Source organism: Notothenia coriiceps, unplaced genomic scaffold (genome assembly GCF_000735185.1).
Source record: "Notothenia coriiceps isolate Sejong01 unplaced genomic scaffold, NC01 NC01_scaffold00037246, whole genome shotgun sequence".
NCBI lineage: Eukaryota > Metazoa > Chordata > Actinopteri > Perciformes > Nototheniidae > Notothenia > Notothenia coriiceps.
Genome location: NW_011369947.1, coordinates 25,057,047 through 25,082,887, shown reverse-complemented (window position 1 = coordinate 25,082,887; position 25,841 = coordinate 25,057,047). Strand labels below are relative to the sequence as shown.

The 25,841-nt window shown below is 41.2% G+C and overlaps 1 protein-coding gene across 2 annotated transcripts in view; it reads left to right on the top strand.

Moving 5' to 3' along the window:
• The first annotated feature begins 16,645 nt into the window (after positions 1–16,645).
• Positions 16,646–25,841, top strand: part of LOC104966160 (B cell scaffold protein with ankyrin repeats 1) — a 19,269-nt gene continuing 10,073 nt past the window's right edge. For both annotated transcript variants that reach the window (XR_800631.1, XM_010795307.1), the window contains exons 1-7: positions 16,646–16,720; positions 17,265–17,660; positions 19,409–19,524; positions 19,620–19,758; positions 19,853–19,995; positions 21,154–21,268; positions 21,894–22,090. Coding sequence is in view for 1 of the 2 variants with exons in the window: in XM_010795307.1 (XP_010793609.1) it covers positions 16,708–16,720; positions 17,265–17,660; positions 19,409–19,524; positions 19,620–19,758; positions 19,853–19,995; positions 21,154–21,268; positions 21,894–22,090 (1,119 nt within the window). In the remaining variant the exon portion in view is untranslated. The remainder of the gene's footprint in view (positions 16,721–17,264; positions 17,661–19,408; positions 19,525–19,619; positions 19,759–19,852; positions 19,996–21,153; positions 21,269–21,893; positions 22,091–25,841) is intronic.

Sequence of the window (25,841 nt, the reverse complement as noted above, 5' to 3'; positions counted from 1 at the left end):
AGTGGGTACTGACAAGCAGCCGGTCAGCTAGACACGATACAGATACACTGTGTGCAGTGTAGCTTGGGTTCACTACTAAGTTAAATATGTAAAACTCAATACTTTGATGATACCATAACGGGGAAGTCAAATATATTGCAGAATGCATCCTCAATTAAATTGATTAGCAAACTAGTCATAAAAGGCTCAACTGGAATTCGTTTTTTAAATGCTGATGAATGTTTTATCCATTTCACAGCCTGTTACACTCAACTGTAGGGATATTGTGGCTCCTTCTTTTTCAGCCACATTTAAATATTTTAATCAACTCATGTTAACCCTCTGGAGAGAACACTGACAAGGAGTGTGAGCTGGCAGAACACATAAGGTGCACATTTTAGGGTGTGTTATGTCTTGATCATGGTGTATAACCCGAAATATAATCTAGGATGGAATCTACATAAGATTTCTTGAACATAATACATATCTGGCTGACACCTGCAGGAGGTCAAGTCCTGACCTAAGTGGTACTACCACCATTAACTGAAAAGTTAGAAATCTAGACAGATTATAATTACACAACTCCAATTCAAAAGAATACCATCTAAAACTATACAGTATACAATAGAAAGACGTTATTACGTTTCAGAAACTCTGAACTGACTTCAGTGTTTTCCGTCTTCATTCACAGCTTGCCTCTGAGATAATATGCCTCAACAGGCGTGATCGCACCTCCCAAGGAGGGCTCATTGGCAGCAGAGATGTTGGCATTTCAGAATGCAATTACTAGACGCATACAGAGGGGAAGGCCAGTCTATATTTGCACCTACACTCGGTAAATGGAGCAAGACTTCAGCCTGACCCAAATAAACCACTACCTGAACTTTAGATAACATTCCTCATCATTAATTAACCCTCTTCCCTTACACGTCTCTCAGCTGGGGAGGTTACCTGCTCGACATGAAAGGGAATATCTCCCCGCTACTATCACAGTGATATGTGAACTGGGGCAAACCCTCTTACAGTAAGCAAACTAGAATAGCCCCAACACATATGTGAAATGGCATTCCTCAATGCTGTGTCAAAAGGACAAGGGAGGGTCAGAAATGTCATACGAAGCTACAAATATCTCATTAAAAAAAAAAAAGGTACCAAGGGATTGGAATTTGAGTACAATAAGACATTGAATATTGCAACGATCAACTTTCTGTCATTGCTAGCTTTTGTCATGGAGATCCATGGCTGAGATTTAATTTCTGGCAGACTGACTGTGGTTTTTCTGAGGGACAGGTGGTGAGGCAATGTGATGGCGCAGTCAGACACCTCCTCCCACCTCTTGCCAAGACAACAAGGCCCCTAAGAGTCCCCTACCTTTGCATTCACTTATTTTCCCCCCCTTGCCCACACCCACCTCTCAGGCCCATCTCTGTATCTAGGCCATGACTGTGCTGGTGTGGTGGGTTCTCCTGCCAGCAGGTAGACATGACTGCCAAGAAAGAAAAGCAAAAAAAACGATACTGGGCTCGAATATGAGGGAGGGCAACAAAGGAATTACTTCTATAAAGACCAAAAGATTTCTGAGTCAGCATGGGATATAACTCCACATCCACCACACACACTCCTTGTCTGACCATTCGCGGCCCCCTGGAGGAGCTCTGTGTATCAGGAGAAGCTGTGACGGAACCCCTGAAGTAGCTGCTACTGTATTATGCAACCCTTCTGGGCTAAAAGTGGCTCTAAAGTAAATCATCCTTCTCTGCCGCTGGCCTGACCTCCGTATTGCAGAGAAAGCACTTTTAAAATTCACTAGCAGAGTATTATGCTGAAGGCACCATCTGTGCAGGCTTTCCTAGAAGCTTTGAGATTAAAGGCAGTTAAAGCATCACATTTGAAAAGCCATCTCTGCGTCCAATCAAAGATAAGAGGTGTAAGTAAGGGCCGGGGCCTCTATAAAGCTCTAGGTGCTACTGGATAGTGTGGGTCAAGCTGTAGAGGACTGCTTAGGTCGTGCCTTTGATCCCTTCAGGGACACACAGGCCTGTTACAAAGGTCATGCGTCCTCCAGGATCAGGTCAGTGAGTAGGTTGAAGAGTCAGAGAGGGCCACTTGACAGCTTGACTGCCTGAAGGGATCCTCGTCTCCCAGACTCTCCTCTGCTGTGGTCAAAGGCACATGCACATCTTTTTATATACAGACCCGATAATAAACTTCTTTGAAGTCTACTTATGTGAACTTTTTAAGATATTCCCACTTTGTACACTCCTCCCCTTTGCCTCACATGGTGCCTCATTTATTAGAATGACATTTTAGTCACCATTATAAATGTATAATGACTGAACATGCAGGACATGTTGAATTGAATAACTGTATTTAAATAAGGTTAAACCTTTTGTTTAGGGAATACAAACATAAAACAATACGCTGCTCTTTGTCATGGATGTTTGCTGATTTGTATCAAAGCAGATATGCTTTATAAAGACATCTCATGCAGGGCTGCATCCTTATGTGGAAGTGAATAGCCCTGTACTACATACACCATCTCTTTGACTGAAAAAAGTCTCTGCCTTCTTAGTTTACAAAATATAAAGTACTCCACCAATTCTTAATGCCCCTTACATCTACTGTCTGTCTGCCAATGTTAATATCAGGAGGAGTCTGAAATTGAAATAAAGCGTGAATTTGGTCTGGTGGGGAGGGAATGCTAAATCGATTAGAGTCTTGCCAATTGCTGCTGGCGAGCTGGCTTAAAAATCCCTTGGAGATACACTATCTGCCGGCTGACGGGCAGATTGGTACCTCGATTTGGCCTTCCCAAAGGCTTGCCACATTCCGCCATGGGGATCGGATTACGCTCTATACAGGGAGATCAGGCTAAAGCATTATGGGTGTGTCTGTCTTACAACTTGGGCCTGACACAGTCAGGCAGCAGCGTGAGCAAGTGAGTGTGCAAAAAGGAATGAAGAGAAATGCTGAATGAAAGGCAGACAGTGGGGACAAGAAGTATTGCAGTCATGGTTGAAAGCAGGGATGGCTGAACCGCAGCTCGAAGAAAAAGACAAGCAATATGTTCTTGGATGTTGGAAGCTGGAATACATGACAGAACAGGGACAGACAGAGAAAGTAAAAATGAAATAAGTAGTCAGTTTGCAGTATTTTTACAGGAGTGAAAAAATACTGTGCTGACTTTAAGTAACCGTCTGGCCGAGTAGAAAAGCTGTCAAAGAAATGGCACTCCTTAGTCTTCTTTAGACTGTGTCATGGACATACCCGTGCTTGTGTTCACAGCAGTGACTGTCACTGTGTGAGCTGGCGTGTCACTCCAAAAACCTTGCCAGTTTCTGTGGGGGCTGGGCCACAATAAAAAGGCCTACATAATATGGCAAAGCAACGAACAAGCTGCCAAAGAACACAACAGCTAGCGAGCATGTGTGTGTGTAGGACTTGGGTGTGACAACAGCATTAATTACCAACAATGGGACCACATCTTGGGCTCAGGAATGAACACAGAGTGGAGATTAGCTTGGTTTCATGGTTCAGTTTTAAGTAAGATTTGAACAAATAACATTCAAAATCCCTGGTATGGGAGGTTCCTACTACTTCCTTTGAGTTGGACATTGTTTTGAGTCATCGTCGCACGTATATACACACAAACACATGTATGAGCATGCACAACAATGTTGGCTCGTCCATCAACTACATTCTACTGAGAAACAGGATCTCTGCATACGATCAATAGAGCCAAATGCAACTGCTCATCAGTGGCAGGCCCACTTGACAGCAAAAAGATACAATAGGAGTCACTGCCTTGACTCCTAATGGTCTGATGGGGAGCGGGACAGCAATAAAGCTCAAATGATTGGTCATTGTAATATATGACTCCCTGGCGTAGTTTGGACAGGCACAAAATCAATCGGAGCCATGGGACACACTAACCTCTCCACAATCTGGCTAACAGAGGCACGATGTGAACTCAGACTGATGAGATATCAGTTTGCAATTTCAGCGCAATTCCCTCCGCCTGGCAACAGTGGACCAAACTCTTCACCCCCACATATCACACTGCTGCTAATATAAGGTTAAATCCTTGCAGAGACATTAAGTTATTTTTAAGTTATCCTTTAGCAAAATGCTCAGAAGGATTTTAAGTTCAGCTGGTTAGCAATGAGGCAGTGTCTAAGTCTTGAGCTTTTACTTGTTGAAACACTGTCATTCTGCTTTCTTCTTTAGGTATTCGGACAAACACTAGGCGAAACTCTAAATTAATTCTTACTTTAACCGAGATACATTTAGCAGACTACAGCAGAGAAAATATTGCTAAGGGCCAACTGCCAGTATCAAATGTCCTTTTAAGTTGACCCTGCAGGGCCTGATACAAGAGACAAAACATGGTAACAAATACATGCCACCTCTACAGTAGCCTATGTCCACCCCCACCAACACACACACACACACTTCAGTCGCGACTCTGCCTGTGGTCAACCTCTGCAGAGTGTTTTGAGTGAGTGGGCCAGGCAGCGTCCCCCTCTCTCTCCTCTCCACGTGGGCAGCAGTGACTGAGAGGCGTGCCATCATCAGCTCGGGGAACACTTAACCCCTTTCTGCCTGGTTGCCTTACGACACATTGGCAGGTCTAATGCAGAATTCCCTATAATACAAATAATCCTATCCTAAACTTCAATGCATTTTTAAATGGAAGGCCTGATTACTAAAAATAAATGTTATCCAACATCAGGAAGTGCTGTCTTGTCCACACAAATACTAATCACCAAAACAACATCCTGTCAAGTCAATTATAGAACAAGCTGACATCCAATGAAAGAGTTTTTTTCCAATGTTAGACTTAGACAAGCAGACACCAACCAAATTCAACACCACGTGGAATACGGGGGTTCACTTTCAGCCAGGTGGTCTATAATTAACGCGTGTGAATGAGAGTAAATAAACCTTGGGGCCTCGACTCACCTCCAGCTGTATTTGTATAGCTGGAGTTTCTCTCGCGTCCACACACTGGGTGCTTTAGCTAGTCAGCTAACGACACCTGAAAGAAAGGAAAAGTACCCCAGGGTTGTCTTTTCGCAGAGCATGATCAACAGTGGATAAACAAAGGGGAACAAGGAGGCATACATTCAGTAATTTACCCATCTGTAATTAAGGCTCTCACCAATTAAGCTCATTTGCTTAATGGAGGCGAGAAGTTAAGAATAAAAACACCTTATTTTTAGAAGGCTCCATGCAGAACTCAAGGGCAAAATATATGTATTTTTCTAAGATGCTAAATCATATTGTTCGAGACAGCCAAGTGGTTCAATGTTCCTTATTGTTGCCCGCACTGTTCGTCGAGGCTTTAATGAAGTATATCCATGACACTTGATTAAAAGTATTGATCGGTCTGATAATTAAAAGGAGCTGTGTGTGTACAACATGCTGATTAAATCTGTCCGGCAGTAGATTCATTTCCCAAGCCGCAGCTCAAATGATGAAGTGGTTAATAAAAAGGTGAACTCTCCACTGTGTTCTTTCATAGAGCGGCAAACAACCGGCAAGCTGGTACACACGATATTCAATACGTGTCCCACACTTCAAAAAGGTCTGCTGGTTTTTATTAAAAACCTACAAATGCTGAAAATGCTATGAAGCCTGTCAGTTTGCAAAAAAACACTCAGCAAATGGTCTGAATGCACCGTGCAATGCCATGTTAGCTCCTTCTGTTCTCTGAGCCTAAGCTTCAGCCATCGTCCAAATTCGCCAAATTAAAGCAGAAATGTACTGCATTACAACCTGAAGACAACTTTGTCAATGCTTGTAATATCACCGATTATGACATACAGTGGGGCAAAAAAGTATTTAGTCAGCCACCAATTGTGCAAGTTCTCCCACTTAAAAAGATGAGAGGCCTGTAATTTTCATCCTAGGTATACCTCAACTATGAGAGACAAAATGAGAAAAAAAAAAANCTGGACATGTACTGGCTTAAGCAGGGGGACACGTCTGGCACTGCAGGATTTGAGTCCCTGGCGGCGTAGTGTGTTACTGATGGTATCCTTTGTTACTTTGGTCCCAGCTCTCTGCAGGTCATTGACTAGGTCCCCCCGTGTGGTTCTGGGATTTTTGCTCACCGTTCTTGTGATCATTTTGACCCCACGGGGTGAGATCTTGCGTGGAGCCCCAGATCAAGTGAGATTACCAGTGGTCTTGTATGTCTTCCATTTTCTAATAATTGCTCCCACAGTTGATTTCTTCACACCAAGCTGCTTACCTATTGCAGATTCAGTCTTCCCAGCCTGGTGCAGGTCTACAATTTTGTTTCTGGTCCTTTGACAGCTCTTTGGTCTTGGCCATAGTGGAGTTTGGAGTGTGACTGTTTGAGGTTGTGGACAGGTGTCTTTTATACTGATAACGAGTTCAAACGGGTGCCATTAATACAGTTAACAAGTGGAAGACAGAGGAGGCTCTTAAAGAAGAAGTTACAGGACTGCGAGAGCCAGAAATCTTGTTTGTTTGTAGGTGACCAAATACTTATTTTCCACCATAATTTGCAAATAAATTCTTTAAAAATCAGACAAATTTGATTTTCTGGATTTTTTTTTCTCATTTTGTCTCTCATAGTTGAGGTATACCAAGGATGAAAATTACAGGCCTCTCATCTTTTTAAGTGGGAGAACTTGCACAATTGGTGGCTGACTAAATACTTTTTTGCCCCACTGTATGTTCAGCTCCTACAAAGACATCATATAAACTGCGTGTCACCTGTTGTGGGGCAGGCCTGTCCCGTGTGGGAGAGNCCAAGTAAAAAAAAAAGATTTATAACAGCAAAACACAATCAAACATTTGATCCGTGCAAAAGGATTCCCAACCAAGTACTGAGTGCATTAATGGACATTTTCAAATGTTTGATTGTGTTTTGCTGTTATAAATCTTTTTTTTTTACTTGGTCTGAGGAACTATTCTAATTTTTTGAGATAGGATTTTTGAGTTTTCTTAAGCTGTATGCCATAATCAGCAATATTAAAATAATAAAAGGCTTGCAATATTTCAGTTGATTTGTAATGAATCCAGAATGTATGACATTTTTGTTTTTTTAATTGCATTACAGAAAATAAAGAACTTTATCACAATATTCTAATTTTCTGAGACAGTCCTGTATAACAAAGTATTGAGATGAACTTTTGTTATTGACCAAATACTTATTTTCCACCATAATTTGCAAATAAATTCTTTAAAAATCAGACAATGTGATTTTCTGGATTTTCTTTTCTCATTTTGTCTCTCATAGTTGAGGTATACCTAGGATGAAAATTACAGGCCTCTCTCATCTTGTTAAGTGGGAGAACTTGCACAATTGGTGGCTGACTAAATACTTTTTTGCCCCACTGTACATAGCCATGATGCCGGATTAAGTGTTTAGGTTGTGTGTCTTCGATGTTCCCTTACAACCATGCCTGCTTACTGAAAATGAAAGAAATCTGCATATTCATCACTTCTTCATAGGAACATTTGCATCATGTTCAACGTGTGTGTGTGTGTCAACAAGTACCGATGCCGGCATGATAGCAGAGAAGAGGCAATCTCGACTAGACAGTTACCATGGGATATTGCCCATGTCACCCCCCCCCCCTTACATGCACTGAGTCAATGAGCCAACACAAGAGTTACAACATCCCCCCCCGCTGTGGTGACTTTTCTCTGCTTACTAATCTACTATTTACAGGACGCCCGCAGATGGCTTTACTCATTTTACCCATATTTAAATACAAACCGCCGCCTGGCACAAGACAGGAGTGTGTGTGTCTATGTTTGCTTTTGTCACCCAGCAGCATGCACGGGCTTGTCCAAGTCCACCAAGACAAGCCTCCCATTGAGCCGACAGGTATGCTTTCACCGCAAGAAACCTCCTCCTTGTAATAGAGTCAAGTATAGCAGGAGGCCAAAATACTGTAGAGGAGATTTGTCCTCAATAAAACAAGATTACTGTGTTTCACTCTGGAGGCACAACACATTATTCAGTGGCACTAGAATGGTTTCTCATTTAGCATGCGGTTTGAGGTGGATGTGTGTGTGCATACCTGTGGGCTGGGGATAAATAAATATTCAGGAAATGAACATGTAAACAGAGTGCATTTCTCCGCTTATGATAAAGCTCGGGTTTTAAGGTTCCGTTCATTGCACATTGATTATAAATGACGCAGGTGTATCATAACTAAATCTGTTGAAAAGAACGAAACAATGTGGCTTTAGTTAGTGGGTCATTTTCTTTTTGGGTGTATCTTCTAATCATTTTTTATAATAACTGATGCTGTATTTCACAAACAAGCACTGCAACCAAAAAAGTTATGGATCCCTGCAGAAAGAAAATTGGATGCTTTTGATATCAGATGTGTAAATAGATTTTTTTTGTCTGTTTTATAAACAGCTAAATTAAATAAAAATATGTTTCATCCTGCAGGAATTATTCTGTTGCATTTTCCAATTCACCTTAGCGATAATGACAGCCTCCTTTTTATTTCACATTTGATAATCAGAATGTAATTTACAAAGCCAATTATGCAACAACAATCATCCCTCCTGAACCAAATCATCATTCACTGAGTAGTTACTCAGATTAATCTGTTAAAGTCAATGATTCACAGCCCTTGACAAAGCATTTGCTCTCAACAGCATTTGGCAACAGTCCCTTGACAGATGGTTTTTCTAAAAGTGAGTTCTGAAATAAATCCACTTCCTAAATTAACTCAAAGTGACCCATGCTCTCGCTAAGGTGCATGCGAGTGTGTAGACTGTGTCACATTTCTAGTGGCTTGAGGTGAGAAAGCAGATTTAGTGCTCTACTGGCCTCTCGAATCAACCCCTCCCCCCCAGTTGCTCCCAGTTCACTGGGTTAGCCTCTCCTCCCCCACACTCACTGTGCTGGCTGCCATCATGCAGTAACATGTGTTGTAGATGCTGCATTGATTGATTTGTGATCTAATGACACACAGCTCTGTCCCTATTCCAAATCACTTTTGTTATCCACTGTAGCGGACATTAGGGCCGTGTGTTGGTGTCTGCTATCCATTCATATGCTGAGTGTTTGTTTAAATGGAGGTTGATTTCTACCAAACTCGATGGTGGTCTATAGCAAACTGATGCGTCGTGTCTGTTTTTCTGCAAAATTATACTTTGGTGGTTGATAGGAGCGCGTGTAAGGCATCTTATGATGATTTGAACAGTTCAAATGCTTGCAAATCCGCAAACTGTACTCATAGGATTAGCAAAAGTCTAAAAATGCCAAGGTAGGTAAACAAGATCCAACATCCATTTGTTCACATGAATTAGCAAGAGCAGCAGCTAATGCATGGAGTCAGATTACAACCTCCGAGCAGAGCCGCCTTTATCCCCCTATATAGAGCTTAATCTGTCCAAATCCGCTGCTTTGCCATGCCCTAAATCCACAACAGAGCCTAATTCCTCTTTAATCTAATGAGCGGTAAAGGTGCACTTACTCTGGTTCAGAGACCACAGTATCTGAGCATCACAACACAGCGAGTTCAGGTCATGATTCAATATAACAATATCAAAACACGGCAAAAAAATGTCCTGCGTCACAGCAGATACAGGACAGGCTTGTTCGGTTATCCTCTTGTCACTCACAGTTTCTGCTGAAGGCGACATTTCCAGGCCGAGATGCCTTAGTGGACCGCTGTCAAAAGATGCTGAGGAGGAGGTGTCGGCCCCCCCCAGCCACCGGCATACAGATCCTCACACACCAAGCAGACATGACAGCAAGCAGGGAGAAGGCTTCCCTGAAGACTTACTTTTTCAGAAAACAGAGAGCAACACACACTCAATCTGAATCCTGCGGGCCCATTACTGAAGACAAGATTGAAGCCTGCAGAGAAAAACCTGATAATCAATTAAGGCCGGCAGCTGAAGGATGGACCAATCAGCAAACTCTGCCGCACAATTAATAATAATCGTGTTCATGACTTTTACTCCCTCAAATAATGAAACTTCATTGGATCTGATATAGACAGCTTGCTATTTAAGCAGCTGCTCTGGTGCTGAAGATCAAGCACTGTCTGTTCACACAGGTCAACCAATCACAGGCTCCAATTACCCACGCTGCTTCATCCACGCACAAGAAGAGTATCGTCACTTTCACCTGCCTGTATGCATCTGAAAGCTGCATGCTGTGGTAGGAATCAGTTATTAGCTGCTTAAGTGTTTTGAATATATCTAGGGATTATTCATTATTTTAAAAAAGGGATAAAAGAGTAGTTCTGTCTATAAAATGTCAGCAAATGCAAATCACAATTGCCTGAAGCCCCAAAAGACAGTTAAATTGCTACTTTTGTCCAACCCACAGTGATAATAACATACCACAAAGACATGCAGCAAATTAGCAAAAGTAAGAGGCTGGGGGAAAAATGTTCGGGAGTTTAAAAACTGAAAAAACTACAGAACATAATACTCTAAAAGCTAAACGGAATAAGCTAGAGAAAATATACAACGATATATTCAACAATTTGATAGACTAGAAATGCTGAGTATTCACCATTACTTAATCAAATAAGGCAACTCTCACAGAGAAGAGCAATTTGCTCCATTAGATACAAAAACAATCTATTTTGCAGTTATCAGAATCTTTCTATCCTCAGATGAACGCTTACATTTCGGGGCAGCAAGCACATCGCATGAAGACGGTTTGATCATCTATGCGCTTTGTCCTCATCTAACGGAGCAGTATATAATGGCCTTTTTTCAATCTCCATTCTAATTGACGGTCTTGCAGAAGAATAAATGATCTGGCAGAAGCAGACTCGGGATGCAGCTACTGACAATTTGATTTGCCCAGGATTAGTAACACCAATTACCTTCTGACTTCACCAAAATATAAACAGACACTTTTCACTGAAATTCTAACTTCCCAAACTACAGACACAGCCGACTGGCACTGGATTGAAAATCTCAAACAGCCGCAGCAATTATTATAAATCGCTTAACTTTAATCTTATTGCCATGCAAATAAAGCTAATGATGGGTTTTACGAATGCTAATGAGGATATATTAGTGAGGGCGATGACTACCTGAGGGAAATCCTGACAAATGGTCATGTTACCTCTGGTTATTACACCGTCTTTGTACCTCAGGTGATGGCACACAGTATGAGCATAAAGCAGAATGATCATAAGTAAGGCAGGGATCAAGTATGTGGCATTACTTAATGTTCTGTTCTATAAATGACCCGGCTCTCCTGCTGGGATCAGTGGCTGGAATTGCGCCGCTGTCACCACCAGCGTCTCTCCGACCCACGCATGTCTGAGCATGGGGGCCTGTCCTCAAAAGTCAAATGTCAGAGATGTTATCCATCCCCACTCAGAGAGGAGGACCCACCATCGGGGGCCCGGCTTCTTCCCCAGCGACGGAAAAACACCCTTACTGAGCATGTTTTGCTTTGGAGCATGCTGGGTGTCATGATCGCACCATGAGGACCATATTACTAACTGTGGATTTATTTTATATATAGCTGAGGGTTGCTTTGGTACAAACATGCAGAGAAAGATTTCCGCATCCAGTCGGTAAACATTTTTTATTGGCAGTATTTATATTTTCAAAGAAGCTGCAAATACAAATGTTAAATAGTAACAGAAAAAAATGCAATAATACAATTTTGATTGCTTTTCAAGCAGAAGTGCGGGGAAACAGTTTGTGTATCTGGTTTTCCTGATTAGATTTAGTATTGAACTAAACTATTTTGGGGGTTTTGGATTGTGAATAAAAGAAAAACTATTTTATTAAATTTGGTTTGAAATTATTTTCTTAAATGTTATACTGTATTCTGACAATTCATGGACCAAAGATAAATTGACAACAAAGCTGAAATAATTAGTCAACTAATCCATTTGGCAATTGACAGAATAATGATTAAATAATGGATTAATTGTTGAAATAATAGTTGTGTGAAAATCCTCCAATTGTTGCCCCAATATAGAAAGTTGCAGATTTATATCCTATTAAAGTGAAACAAAACACTAATAGACATCACTTTGGAGAAAGTTGGATGGAAATGTTTCACTATTTTAATACAATGTATAAAACTAAAGATTCATCAATTCATCTATGAAAGTTAAAGAAAAAGACAAAAGACGTCATGATATCAGGATTGTTGCTTGGGTAACTTAATCCTAGCTTAAACGCTGTTTAGCCAGATGCAACAGTCAACAGAGGTGTGAGCAGGCTTTTTAAAAACAACATTAAACCACTGGCTAACATGCACCTGATGGAGCTCATGAAACAGAACGGCTTCATGTTCCAAATTGCTCATATTTCAGCTTCAATCCATCTTTCTGAAGATTACGCAATTTCTCCTGCCTCAGCTGATTACACTCTTATGAGCAATTACTCTGCGGCAGAGGCATTATGATAATGTTTCTGAAAACAGGTGGATGCAAAGCACTTCTGATAAGTTGGACTGAAAACCTGTAGCAGGGCAAACTAGGCAGCTGAAAACAAATGACTTCACACCTATAGCCTGCAGTTATTTTGGAGAGGTGCTTTGTACACAGCCAGCGTCTGTGTTGTCATAATACTGATGCATTACCAAAACACAGACTTCTCCAAACTGTAACGAGTTACTTTGCTGATCTCAACATCAGGTTTGAGATTGAGCCCTAGAATCTGAGCTCTCAAGATTCCCTGACAGCGTCTCTAATGGTAAATCGATTCTTTTTAACCTGATTAAGCCAATAGCAGAGCTTCCCTGAGTGTAGAGCAGAGGATACAGAGTCAGGAGGTGCAGTACGATGGCATCTCCTCAGTGTGACAAAGGGAAAAGTAGCTTCAGATCCAACACGACCGGCCAAGTCTCCCAGTGATAATGTTAAATCTCTTAAAAAACCCATACTTGTCAAATCTATTTTTCATTAGCCTTCAAGTTGGTGGAGAATGTAGGGGGATGATCTCTTGAAATATTCATCACAGAAGAGACCTGCTGTGACTCTGAACCCCTTTTCCTGAGCAAAATGTAGCCACAACACAACTGGTTAGCTGTGGACTCGCTACAGAGAAGACTTATCATTTTGTTGAACATTCATTCAGTTTCAAATGGCACTAGCTAATGAAATCAATGATAAATATGTAATACAGCGCGAGGCAGAGCTCAGGCTTGTCTTTAATAAAGTCAATGATTCCAGTCATGGGCTTTTGAACACTGTAGCGCTGCCTTTCTCAGCAGAATATTGATGTTGAATGGTCACCAATGATCTAATCACTTCAACTGGTTGAACCTTTGCATCTGAGCCTGAATAAAATTACTCAACGATTCCCTCCACACACTGATGGCTGCACATGCCTGTTGTGGTGTACTGGAGCGGGCGAGGATAATGCATTGCAACTAGTGCTGCTGGATGACAACCAGCAAGCATAAAAACACATTATGTCATGTTAAATCGAACTAAGGGAAGGCTTCGGGTTTGCCTTCCAGCATAAGAAATTGGAAGGACATAAAGTGCTCATATTCTAACAGACATTGGCTTTAACACTGCAACTTTAAGTGTGCTGCCTTTTATGTCAACATAAGATGACATGAAACTGGGCAGGCTGCACTGCTCCTGCTGAGGGGTAGGTCCACTTGATTATGATCTTTACTGCATTATTATGGTACACTGCAAAGGTGGAATGTCAGACCAGTAAAATGCACAGGCAGGAAGAAGCAGCACATATGGCATGAACACTGAAGGCACACAATAGCTCCATCATACTACGTTATAGGCGACATCCAGCAGTATTATGCAATGGTAAAAAAAAAAAAAAAAAAAGGAGCCCTGGTAAAAAGTATGCTTGGTGATGCATGAGGGGAAATCGCCCAGAGGTTTGAATGCACTGTTTGTGCCATATCTGCATGCATACTGTAACGCTGTGAGGAACCAAAACGAGCATGCATCTGGCAAACTGCTGGCTCAATAATGAAAACAGTGCATGTACAGACAAGCGGACAGCCAGAATGTGACACATTTCTAGAAAAAATATTGCTCTGGTCCACAAAGTGGAGTTAGCCTCACTTCCTAGTTTACTGCTGCTGTCATAGCTCGGCTAACACCCTTCTTCCTCCATGGCCAGCAAACAATTTTCGTCTACATCTCTGCTGCTGCTACGAGCGTGAATTCTTCAAGTGCTGCTCAGAGCTGTGGCATGAAAAATGACACTTACATTTCACCACCCTGTCCGTCGTAGATAACTTCGGTTCATCATTCGGCTTGTTTTCGGACATTTCCAGTGTGGTATAATATTGAGATATAGCAGAAATGAGAAAACGGTCCCTACGTTGCTCCTGCCGAACAACTCTTGAGTCTATCCGAGAAAAGAGACCGCAGTGATCTCACTCGGTTCTATCAGCGGCCAAAAATACTTGCAACAGGGTTACAATTTCACTGCTGGTGCTGTAGGAGCTGCTCTGTCTGATTTACTGTTACTCTGTATCAAGTTGTCTGAGCGCAGTGTGCAGTCAAACATGCTAACCCGCAGGACCCGCCCCAAATCACAGCGACGATTTATATTGGCGGAGAGCTGCAACTGTACCTTCACTTTCATCGAAGAGCTGTTCCTGTGTCAGTCTGGCCTTGAGTGAATAACTGTATTACTAACTTGTATCATATTTGGAGCTGGGTAAGCATAATACATATTGAATCAACAAATGCTAAACCAAATAATTTTTTTAGTGTAATATGTCCACAAAAGCAGATACTATATTACATTAAGCACAACATGGTCTATCTATATAAATATATGGAAGCCTATTTTGTCCAGAAAAAAACTGATGAAAGTGAAAACAGAGGATAATTAGGAATAGAAATACAGCAGAAAATCTCGGTAAAGGGGAGAAAAAGCAGCTGACATCTGACAAACAGCCTCGGGCCAGATTCAAATGAAGGAAAGGATCAAGCCATAGTGTATTGCTGCATCCAATCCAAAGCAAAGCATATATATTACAACAATACACTCTTATGAACATTTATTTAAATGTGCCATTGTAAGCCAGTTGGTTTTTCAACTGCAGTTTTTTGGCAAGACCTTCTTTGATCAATTAACATTTAGCTTTAAGCTGAATTATGTCAAGTTTAATAGATATATAATAACTTTATGAGATACACAATCTATAAAACCTAAATATTTTTCAGATAATTAGACGAGATGAAAAGGCAAAACCTTGAGATACTAACTCAAAATCCTAAGAATAAAAATACTAAATAATGACATGGTAAATATTTTTTTTTTTAAATGTTTGCCATAACTAACTTTTTGTCTTTTACTGGTCAAAATCGACTTCTGTAGATCAGGCTACCACAAACCTTTATAAATATTTTATCCAATCTTAGCGAGCTATTTCCACCTCTTCATGGAAAGGAACCTTTCCATGAAATCTGCTAATGATTTTCATAGTTCCCAGAGGATGAATCCTGAGAGTTTCAGTGACCTGCTGTTCTTTCTCATTTTAATTCTCAAATACTTTTCCTCTAGTGCCCCCCTCAGGACCAGAGGTGCAGTGTCAGTTCTGCTTACAATGATGATGATAACGTATCTCACTCACTGAGGTCAAGTTGCACTCACTGCAGATCCAGAGGAGGGTTTAGCTTCCTGTCTTTGGGGTTGGATCAGACTAGGCAAAGAGAAAATGTGAGCGAGGTGAAGTGAGTCATCACCAGGTACATTCGCCTGAAGGAGACCTCAGCTTACACCCGCTCATTTTCTCCACAGTGGCGCAATTCAGTTAACACACTGCTGCCCAAAGGCAATAAATGGTGGCAATCGGCTATTAGCGACACGCTGGTGTGGTATGAGTCAGTTGTTCGACAGATGGAGGCAGTTAATGAAGCTCCGACTTTAACATTGTGGGTATGCATATAGGTCAGAACATCCTAGTCTTTGTATCTGCCTGTGCTGAGACATTCACACCAGATCATTAGTTTTAACATTCCTCGTGCTTTGCACTCTTTTGCTCTGCAGACTTAAATTAAACTCGGGCAAGTCTGTGACTCAAGTTTTTCCTCCTACTGATCACCTGTCACCAGCGACCTTTGTGTTTATTATTTGCTGTGTTTTGCTCACATGAAGACCTACTCTGTATTTGAAATGCCATGGAATAAAATAATAAGCTATGGTTGTCTTTATTTGTTATTTTGGGTGTGTCGTCTGTTTCCATTTCAATTTCACTGCAGCATTGGTAGTTTTTAATCTGTAAAAAAATATACACAGTATAATGAGGAAAGAAATCCCCACCAAACTTACATATTTATACAAACAGAGACCTTTTTAAACCACGTATGCCAACCTTTTCAGTTAATAAACATTATTTAGACATTCTTTAATGACTAGACATTTATAACTCATCGTTTTGCGTAGCAACATGTTGAAAGCAAAACTAAACTTGGAGGACAAGCTTCTGATGTCCAAACCGCAGAATCAGTTTTGGGGATTTTCCATCACATGCAGTACATTTAATTCCACTGATTAAATGACTTAGGATCGCTGCCATGGAACTAGTGCTGTAGTAAAGTTTGAATAACAGGCTGACATCCAAACTTCTTCCTTGTACCAGACCAGAGAACAGGCTCGACGTTAGTTTAAATGAGGTTTTGTTTCCATGTGTATAAAGGTGTAGCAGGAAACTCCCTCTTATCAGTGCTCCTCTTGACAATAGCAGACTGTTCCCCCTGTCAGTGTGAAGGAAGACCTGCAGACAAACAGCGCTGAGCCATGAGCCACGCAGGTAAGCTGTCCCTTTGAATTATTTATTTATTCATTTATCACATGCCGTAATGAAAATGATCCATTGCTTTAATATGAGCGTTGCTGATTTATAATGGTCTGCAATGCTCAGAGCAACATATTGATGGGCACAATACATCTTGGAACAATATTAAAAACATTGAAAAATGTTTTTTTTTGTATTATTTCAATATCAAAGCAAAATTGGTTATGACGGTTCACTGTTTCTCACATTATCACATCTCACAGTATGTTACATTTAAATATGCTGCAAAAAAGTGATAGCAAAAAGTATTTTCTGTAAATCTGTACTTTTTTTCATAATATACTTGAGAGATATGATTCAATCTAACTACTGCATGTGTTCTATCAATTTGAAGGCAATCTTTTTATAATTTTTCTGTCACGCTTCTTATATTGTTATGTTGTATTTTCCATTGATTGTTTGACTTCAGTAGAGCCTGCCTGCAAAAGCGTTTCTCATGATTGTGCTGGAACAACCTGAGATACAAATATCTTGACTGTTGAATCCACTTCTCTCGTAGTTGAGCAGCTGTTGATCATCTATGAGTGTGAGGCACAGCAATGGGCCACATATCTGCGTTCCCTCTTCACTGGTTCCCTCTCAGAGGCTTCCATCTGCTCCTACGACATCGCCACTGTGTCCAGCCGGCAGGACGACTTCCTCCGCCTGTCCCAGTACTCCTGCAAGCTCCTCATCCTCTCCGAGGGCATGCTGGAGGGGCTGTGTCCGAAGCGCCGTTTCTTCCTGGCCCGTGTGTTGTGTCCTGCGACTGCTGTGGTGGTGCTCCTGTGTGGGGTGGAGAGCCTGGCCCCCCTGCTGGAGCAGGTCCCTCTGAACGGAGACGATTGCTTGCAGGTCTCCAGTGAACAAGATGCTCACGAGTACCTGTCCGCTGTCACTGATATTGTGAAAAAAGGTAGGGCAATGGCTCTGAAAAGTTTTTGACTGACTAGCTGTAAGGGGAGATACTCCAGGTTTACATGTTAACTAATAGATATCCTCATGAAACTTCGCAAGTTGATTATTAAGATAACAATAATATAAGCATCTAAATGTGTAATTGGATATTTTCGATCGATTTGAAGACATGCCCTAACTCACAAAATTGACCAATGCATATAAAACTGTCTCATCATAATAAGATTTTGTCTTGAGAAGAATTCTGCCTTGCATATGATTGTGTAATTGGACTTATTTAAAAAAAGGAAGGTAAGTGCAAAAGATAAATGCCCTTTCATTTGACTTAACCGGTACCCAAAAGGTTACTTAATTGCAAATTCAGATTATTGTTTTATTTTCCCCACATATCTTATTTAGGTATTATTTTACCCAGTTAAATGTAATGACCATTACAGCCAAATGAATTCAGGAATTTTACATTCAAATATCCTGACAGCATGTAGTAAAACTGTAATTTAGGCACAATTTGCATCCGTGCAAAGCCAGAAAAAAGGAAACCTTTAGGAATATTTGTACACAGCCGCACCATTCCCTGCTATAAATACGATGGGAAAACAATCCTCATTATTTGTGAGAATGTCCCAGCAGCAGCTAGGAAACCTGTTTACTGACTTTTTTTACCCACTGTTTAGATTGGCATTCATATTTTTAAAGCACCAGCCGCACAGACTAAGCATCTCCAGCATGTCCCCTCCACCCGGCCAATTATCCCCGGCCTTTTCCCTGTTTTTCCTAATTGCAGTATTTGTATAAACTCATAACGAGGGGGGGGGGCGCGCGCGCACACACACACTTCTATTTAAACAGGTGCATGTGCAGGAGGAACATCTGATGCAAATAGTCTCTCTTTCCTCTTTGGCCATCACTGTTACTCTTCGTGAGCCATGCAAATTCAAGTGCACTCTGCGTCACTTCATTGCACTGATACAGTGAAAGTGCTTCAGGCCAGGATCCAACAGACAGTTATGTTTTAACCCAGAAGTACCCTCCCTATTCACACAGGATGATGCTGTTTGCTTGTTAGCACACAACAGACATGTGGGTGTTTAAGTGTAAACAGGTGGAGATCCGTGCACTTCATCAATGCAAGAGGCACTACACCAACAGAAACAATACTATTATTGGTATCATTTTATTTGACTCACTCAAAATGTTAATTATAAAAGAGTTTTGGATTTAACGTAAATAAACCTTATTTACTTGTAAACTTGGTTTGCTTTGTTCTTGTTTTAATCAAATAATTACCTTTAGATTTTAATTATTCTCGAGGTTTTGTTATTATTTAATAATAATAATACTGTAGGGCTACTGAGAAACAAAAGTGTGTTGAGCTAAGGCTAACACATAGAATGCAGTAGCAATACGAATGTTAGTACGCAAGCAAGTATGATGTTTGACAATGTTATAAATCTTAGCAGGTGATATGTTAACTATTTTAAATCTGACTTTAGCTTGTGCAATGTCATTTGTTTTTCCAGGTACAAATAAACCATTACAATGTTGACCTGATAACTGTGCTAGATAACAAAGTTAAGGGATTAGTTAGTGCACTTCATTCTGAGGAGGAATTTAACTTTGATATGCTCCTTCATGATGCTAGCACGCCTCAAAATAGACCTGGCTAGCTTATAGTATCAGAAACCCATTTTGTACAATGCACAAGTGCATAATCAATTGTGATGTCCAATGTCCCATCTTTTGTAGGTGCATTAGCTTCAACTGCAAATGTCAAACCCCTGATACGTGGGCTATCGGAGCGAAAGGCTGCAGCCCGCAGTGTCAGTTCCATGGCTGTTGTTCCCTCCAGAGTTCCCTGTGGGGTGAGGCTTTCAGGCAGTAGTAAGCCATTTATTTTTTTCATAAAGCATCCCTAAAATTGACTGCACTGCAGTTCACTGTACTGTCTCTTTGGCAGAGCTCCACGGAAGTGTTCATTCTTTTGAAAAATGAGTCGGCTGGCAGCGACGCTGAGGTTGAGTTCACCGCTGACAATCAGAGGCTGAGAGTGAAGCCCGTCTGCTGGAATGAACGGATCCTCTGTGTCAATGCGCCAGGTATACACGCGCCATGACATAATGAGTGTACAATAAAATCTACAGTGTGTTTTGGGCTTTTCTGTGTTAAGTTTCTTCATGTTTTCTGTTGCAGATCTTCCAGCAGGACATGTGAGAGTGACTGTGTATAGCAATGGGGTGCCACTGAGCAAGGCACAGCTGCAGTACTACAGCAACATGGAGGAAATAACCTGCCTTCTGGCGAGGGCAGCAGACCCTGTAGATTTCATGTGTCAGGTAAAGCCATTAAAAGGGCTGTTTGAAAAGCACCAGGCAGGGAGGGGCAAACAAATAAATCAGCCTGGTCTCAGTCCCGAAGCGTCAAATACAGCAGCCTGGTCAGCGGCCCTGGGTTTCAAAAAATGTCTGTAACTATGGCTGGGGCAGAGAGGAATCAGATGACGTATCATAAAGAGCGAAAAGTCGGCTTAACAGGGAGGTGTAAGGTAGATGGATGGGTGAAAAGCACAGGACTTTTAGACAGAAGGCTGCTATTTGTAAGGTTAACGTGTATATTTTCTACTTATGTGCATGAGTGAAATTATGCTACGACTGTATGCTGCATACATAGAGTTTGCAAGAAAAAGAAAAGCCAAAACACTTCTTTCTAAACCTAATAAAGCAGTTTTGTAGTGGGAAGTTATTTTGAAAAGACACTGTTTGTATAAATGGAACACTTTTATAGAAGGTATTCAAATTATGAAGATGTACATTAATATTTCTAAATCTTATTTGTGCAATATTACTCTCTGTAACAAGTAATATTACCATTTGTCATTTTTTTTTAACAAGCAGTGTGCATACCTCAGTTTTAAAGCTCTAACACTTGCAAATATATTGAAATAAGTCTATCAACCATTGATTTTGTTACGCAGGAAACACATTTGAATGCTGCTCTATTCTCTCCCTTCTGAGGAAAGCGCCTCTTCTGAGGCACTCTGTATTATAGTGACTCATCGTTATGCAACGCATTTATAGAAATTAGGCAATCGCCGCTCTAAAACGCTGCTTATAATCAATCCACTTCCAGCCATTAGAAAGAAACAGAAAATTAATTGGATGCGCATATTTCTGCTGATGTTTATGTACGCCACTGTTTACTGCCTCAGCTCTCGAAAAATGAAAGGGCAGGTCTCTTTCTGCCATGAACACTTCATTTGATTATGGTCTCTTTTGCTGAAGAGGCAAACATGAGCAATGCCAAAATAAGAATTAGCCAAAAGGATTTCAAACTAAAAGCCTGGATTGACATGACTGGACTTTGATGCATGTTAAACTTCTATAGCTTCTCCTGAAGACTGTATTTTACCATACAATTATAATGGCACCATTAAAAGTGCTGCTTTTGTTTACTCATCAATTTACAGTCAGAGATATGCTTCGATTTCATTTCAGGCTCTTCAGCAGTCTTCTGTGCAGAATTTGGACCAGAAGTTAACCTCCATGTTGTTAAAGCACATGCCCAACGGAGGGTTTCAGGGACTGCAGTGTGAAAACACACCCCAGAGAGGTATACAACTGGAGGATTGTGGACTGACATTGAACAAAACAACATATGATTGGCATACATATGCAAAGATACTATCTCAAACGTTTGGGAGAAGTGCCAAGCATGCATCAATTGCAGTATGAACGGATATACAGTAAGGTATAATCCCCCAAAATGTACTTACACAGTCTCTAACTGGGATGAAAACACTAATTGCAGATCTACCCGTGAGTAACAGGTGACGATTACTTCAAAGTATGGCTTTGGCATCATTGATATAAAAGCCTTGAAACAACAGATGTTAATTCACTCCTTTCCCGGAGCATGTGTTTATGCAACAATGTGTAATGAACGTAATTCTCACAGTTGAAATGCCTTACTTTTGCATGACGCACTTCCATCATTTATTGGCTCATTATTTGGCAGATTGATGGCTTCATCAGCTCCTGAGATTGATTCTCAACTGCTAAAAAGGGGTCAATAAGTGCCTCCGAGCTGTCTTCCACTCATGATTGTGTGAAATCGTTCACATTAGGTCAACTTCAAGATAGCACATGTAAAGGAAGTTGAAAGGGAATATTATGTATAGATTGTGAATTTTAAAAAAAGTGTTTTTCTCATTTAAACTGGAAAATATCCACATCAGAGCTCCACCATTCAGATGTCCCATCACTCCTCCACTTTGCTGCCCAGTATGGCTTCAGGAGCGTGTCCAGCGTGCTGCTGCAGTGTCCCGGGGCAGAGCGAGCGCTGCACACCGCCAACCGCCACGGACACACTCCCACTGAGATAGCCAAGACACACGGCCATACCCAGCTTCACGTCCTTTTGAAGGAAAGGCTGGTAACTATTCATTCACTTCCTTCACCTTGCTCGAGTAGTTATTGTATCAGCTTCATGGACCTTATGTACAATGAAGACAGTTCTCAAAATGTCAATATCCGATGACAGCTTCTCATGGTGCTTTATGAGCCAATTAAATCCACAGAGGCATCGTTTATATCGAGCCAGCAGTATTTAATTTCACCTGAATGGAATTCCATAGTTTCCAAATACCTGCAGACAGCTGTGGTAAATACCACAATGCACCTCAGCTGCTGGGATCAGGGGATGCAGTGCAGCACTCAGAAATGCACTCACTAACACCAATACAGCGTACAGAGGACTATGAGTGAGTGGTGCTTTATCAATAATGGACAGAATGGAGAGGAAAGGAAGGAGGGAAGCTGGGGGAGTGACCTGTATTTCAGGGGCGACCTCGCTCCCTAACTAGCGGCTTTAGATTCAGCTCAGGGCTCAGTTAGTGGATTCTCTCTTCCTGTGCGTTTGGCCTGTGAGGTTCCTAATGGAACACCCCCACAGAGAGTAGAAAGGTTGTTCATGCATGCACAATGGCTCCGAGCGCAGGTTGTCTGCATACATTCAGACAATTAATGCAGCCACTAATGTTGGGTTTTTCTGGCGTAATGGCTGCCATTTCCCCGTGTTAATATGAAGAGCCTCTTCCTGCTCAACCTCCCACTTCACTAAACACATCACGTTGGCTGCAATCCTAATTTAATAGATCCATTGCATGCATGCACATCCCTTTATTTGATAAATCTGGAGGACACTGGGATCATAATGTTTTTTCAAGTGCTAATTTCATTAGGCGGTGAGGACATTATCGTTAAAGAAAGACATGACGCTGCCACAGTCAAGAAAGCAGGATGAAAACACATTACATCCAGCAAAGAGGGAATATTTGTATCGCCGTTTGTTTGTCAGAAAGATTACGGAAGAACTACTGGTTAGATTTTCTTGATGGAAGGGTGTAGCATTGGCCAATGAAGAACCCATTTGAAAGTAGAGGAGGATGTAATCGTAATGCAGATAAACTAGTTGAAAACAGCCTTTGAATGACCTTTAGGTTTATTGATGTGTCGTGCAATTACTTAACCTAACATTATAGATGCACATAATACATTTGTATATAGAACATTACTGACTGAGTTCAAGCAGCTAATCTTTTAATGTGAGCACAAACGATTCCAGTTAGCTGCATTGTTCCACCCCCCACATGTCACTGTGTAACAGACAGCGAGATAATCGGCGTTCATTCATTTGGAAATCTGCTCTTATCTCCCGTCTTCCCTTATAATGCTGACAACTTTTAACTTTCTCTGATGGCTGGGATCAACCCATAGAGAGTTCCCCCTTGAGGGGAATTTCGACACTCCAGCAGCTGTTCCAAACATATTCATCCCTAGCAACGCGGCTAATTGAGAGTGACTGCAGATGGAGCTAGGTTTGATCAGATTGCTCTAGTGAGTTGCGGTGCTCGGCGAGTCTGCAGCGAGTCGGATCAGCTAAAAGGGGAGCAGTGGTGTCAAACCGAGACCTCCCCACAGGGACCCCCACACGCCTATAGATGCAACATAACTTAAGAAATCGACATGCACAAGCAATTGACATTTACAATTTCCTTTGGAGGGTAATTAAAATTCATCTTGACAGATAAAACTACATGCGTGTTGCTACAGAGGAAGTGTAAGAGGGGTTTTTTTTTTTTTTGTTTGTTTTTTGCACAGCAGTTTCATTAACTGATCTTCACTGTTACCCCCACCCCAATTAATCAACTCATGATGCATCAGTGATTTGGAAGTCAGTGTGGCAGCACTTTGTCAATAAATCCTAGATGGATGGGTCCTTAGCTTTATAGACGGGCTGAATCACTCACTGGGCCTGCGTCAGATCCACTACTCTGCCCTGGCACCACTTCTTCGTTAATTAGCTGTGAACTGCTCCAGATGGGAAAGATTCATTATTCAGGGTGAGCATAACTAGAATTATAAATATAGAAAATGCTCCGCTGTTATTGACGATGTTCATGTCCTCAAAATGCCTCGTTACAAATCTTTATTAGTAACACAAACACACATTGTCCTCATTTCATATTTTAACAGAGGGTCACACATTTGGCTGAGTGTCACTTGGTATTAAGATGGACTCAGCGCTCCGACTAAGATTCCACTGTGTGCTCAGATAGAGCCGAGCAGGCCTCGATAAATAAATACAAATTACTGTATGGTCCTCTGAAGACTACACAGAGCCTTTCATGTGCTGCACGTTGTGCTCGTGTACACTCCTATCCAAATTCAAGAGGGACAAATATGCCTCACCCTGCACTTTGTTGACTCCACAGACCTTTTTGCATTTTATGTTTGGTTAGTCAGAGACTGCTTAATCATTAAGCTTACTCCAGAGAGATGTTTATCATTTGAATGATTTTTTTTTATTTAGTGATCTGACTTCTCATACGGCACCTATCATGCTATATTTGAATAATATATTGTAGGGCCATGCCTATATAAACACATGTCTGAAGTTTTTTTTTCAAAATACCAAACAGATCCTGCATTTTAGCCATGCCTCATTTCGCTCTATTTGCTCTTTTCCAGCCCTGTTTTTGCAAGGGCTGATTCTAGACCCTCCAGAAAAACGTGGGCAAAAATCCTTGATTATGCAGGCTAAAATCCTTGATTATGCGATTAAACATGCGGGATTTTTATGTGATTTTATGCGGTGAAATTGCGGGAAGTTGCGAAATATGCGGAAAGTTGCGAAATATGCGGGGGAAAAGAATAACAATTTTTTTAAATATTGGGCTGTCTTATTTATTCTCTCTCACACACAACCTGCCACTAACATTAAACCCCTTTACTATTCAATTAAACACATTCAATGTTTATTTATTGTAAAAGCAATTGGGCTATTTTAATCTCACACAAACACACTTCTCCGCCTCATTCTGTTTTCATTTACTCGTTCTTTATCTGACCAGCTTCAATCTTGGAGGCAACTCACTTCGTTTCTTGTAGCCCTCGAAAGGGTTTTGGAGGTTGATGCCTCGGTGAACGTGAGTTGTTTGGCTTTCTTGTAGCAGCAGAAAGCATTTTCGAATGTTTGAATGAATCAAAGTGGTTCGTCACCGTCGATTTTCTCTTATGCTCCAACACACAGTTGCACGGGGTGCAGAATAGTTTCCCCCCACTTTTTGCCCGGTCTTTAGAAAAGCGGCCCAGTTGTAAATAATTTCAACTTTAGAAGGCCTGTTTTAACATCTTTTCACGGCCAGTTTCCAGAAGAAACAATAAATAACTCGAAATTTTGTTTACTTATTACCTGAGATATATTAGTATATTCTTATTTTGTGCCTCCTGCCTCGGAGAGAAAAGGAGGGGAGAAGACTCTCGGGTCGTCGACTAGTCTCGTACGAGGGGAAGGACGTCTCCCCCATCAGTCGACGTCAAGTGTCTTATATCCTGGGAGGTCTTTTGCGCTAAGACGCTAGCGCCTTAAATGGCGTATTAGTCGTTTTACCGCGTCTAAAAATTTTCCCGGCGTATAAATAGTTTTCCGGCCGTATAGGGGCGTAAAAAGGTGGTGTTTCACTCTTTTTTTTTTTCAATTGACAAGAACTGAGCAGAACTGCCACTGCAGTAGTCGAGTGTCTTACAGTTTGTTTGTGACCGTATCTCACCTTGCACACCTCGAGTGTGTAAATCTCTTTTGTGGTTCTACCTTTTTAGATTAGGTAGAGTAAATGGGTGCT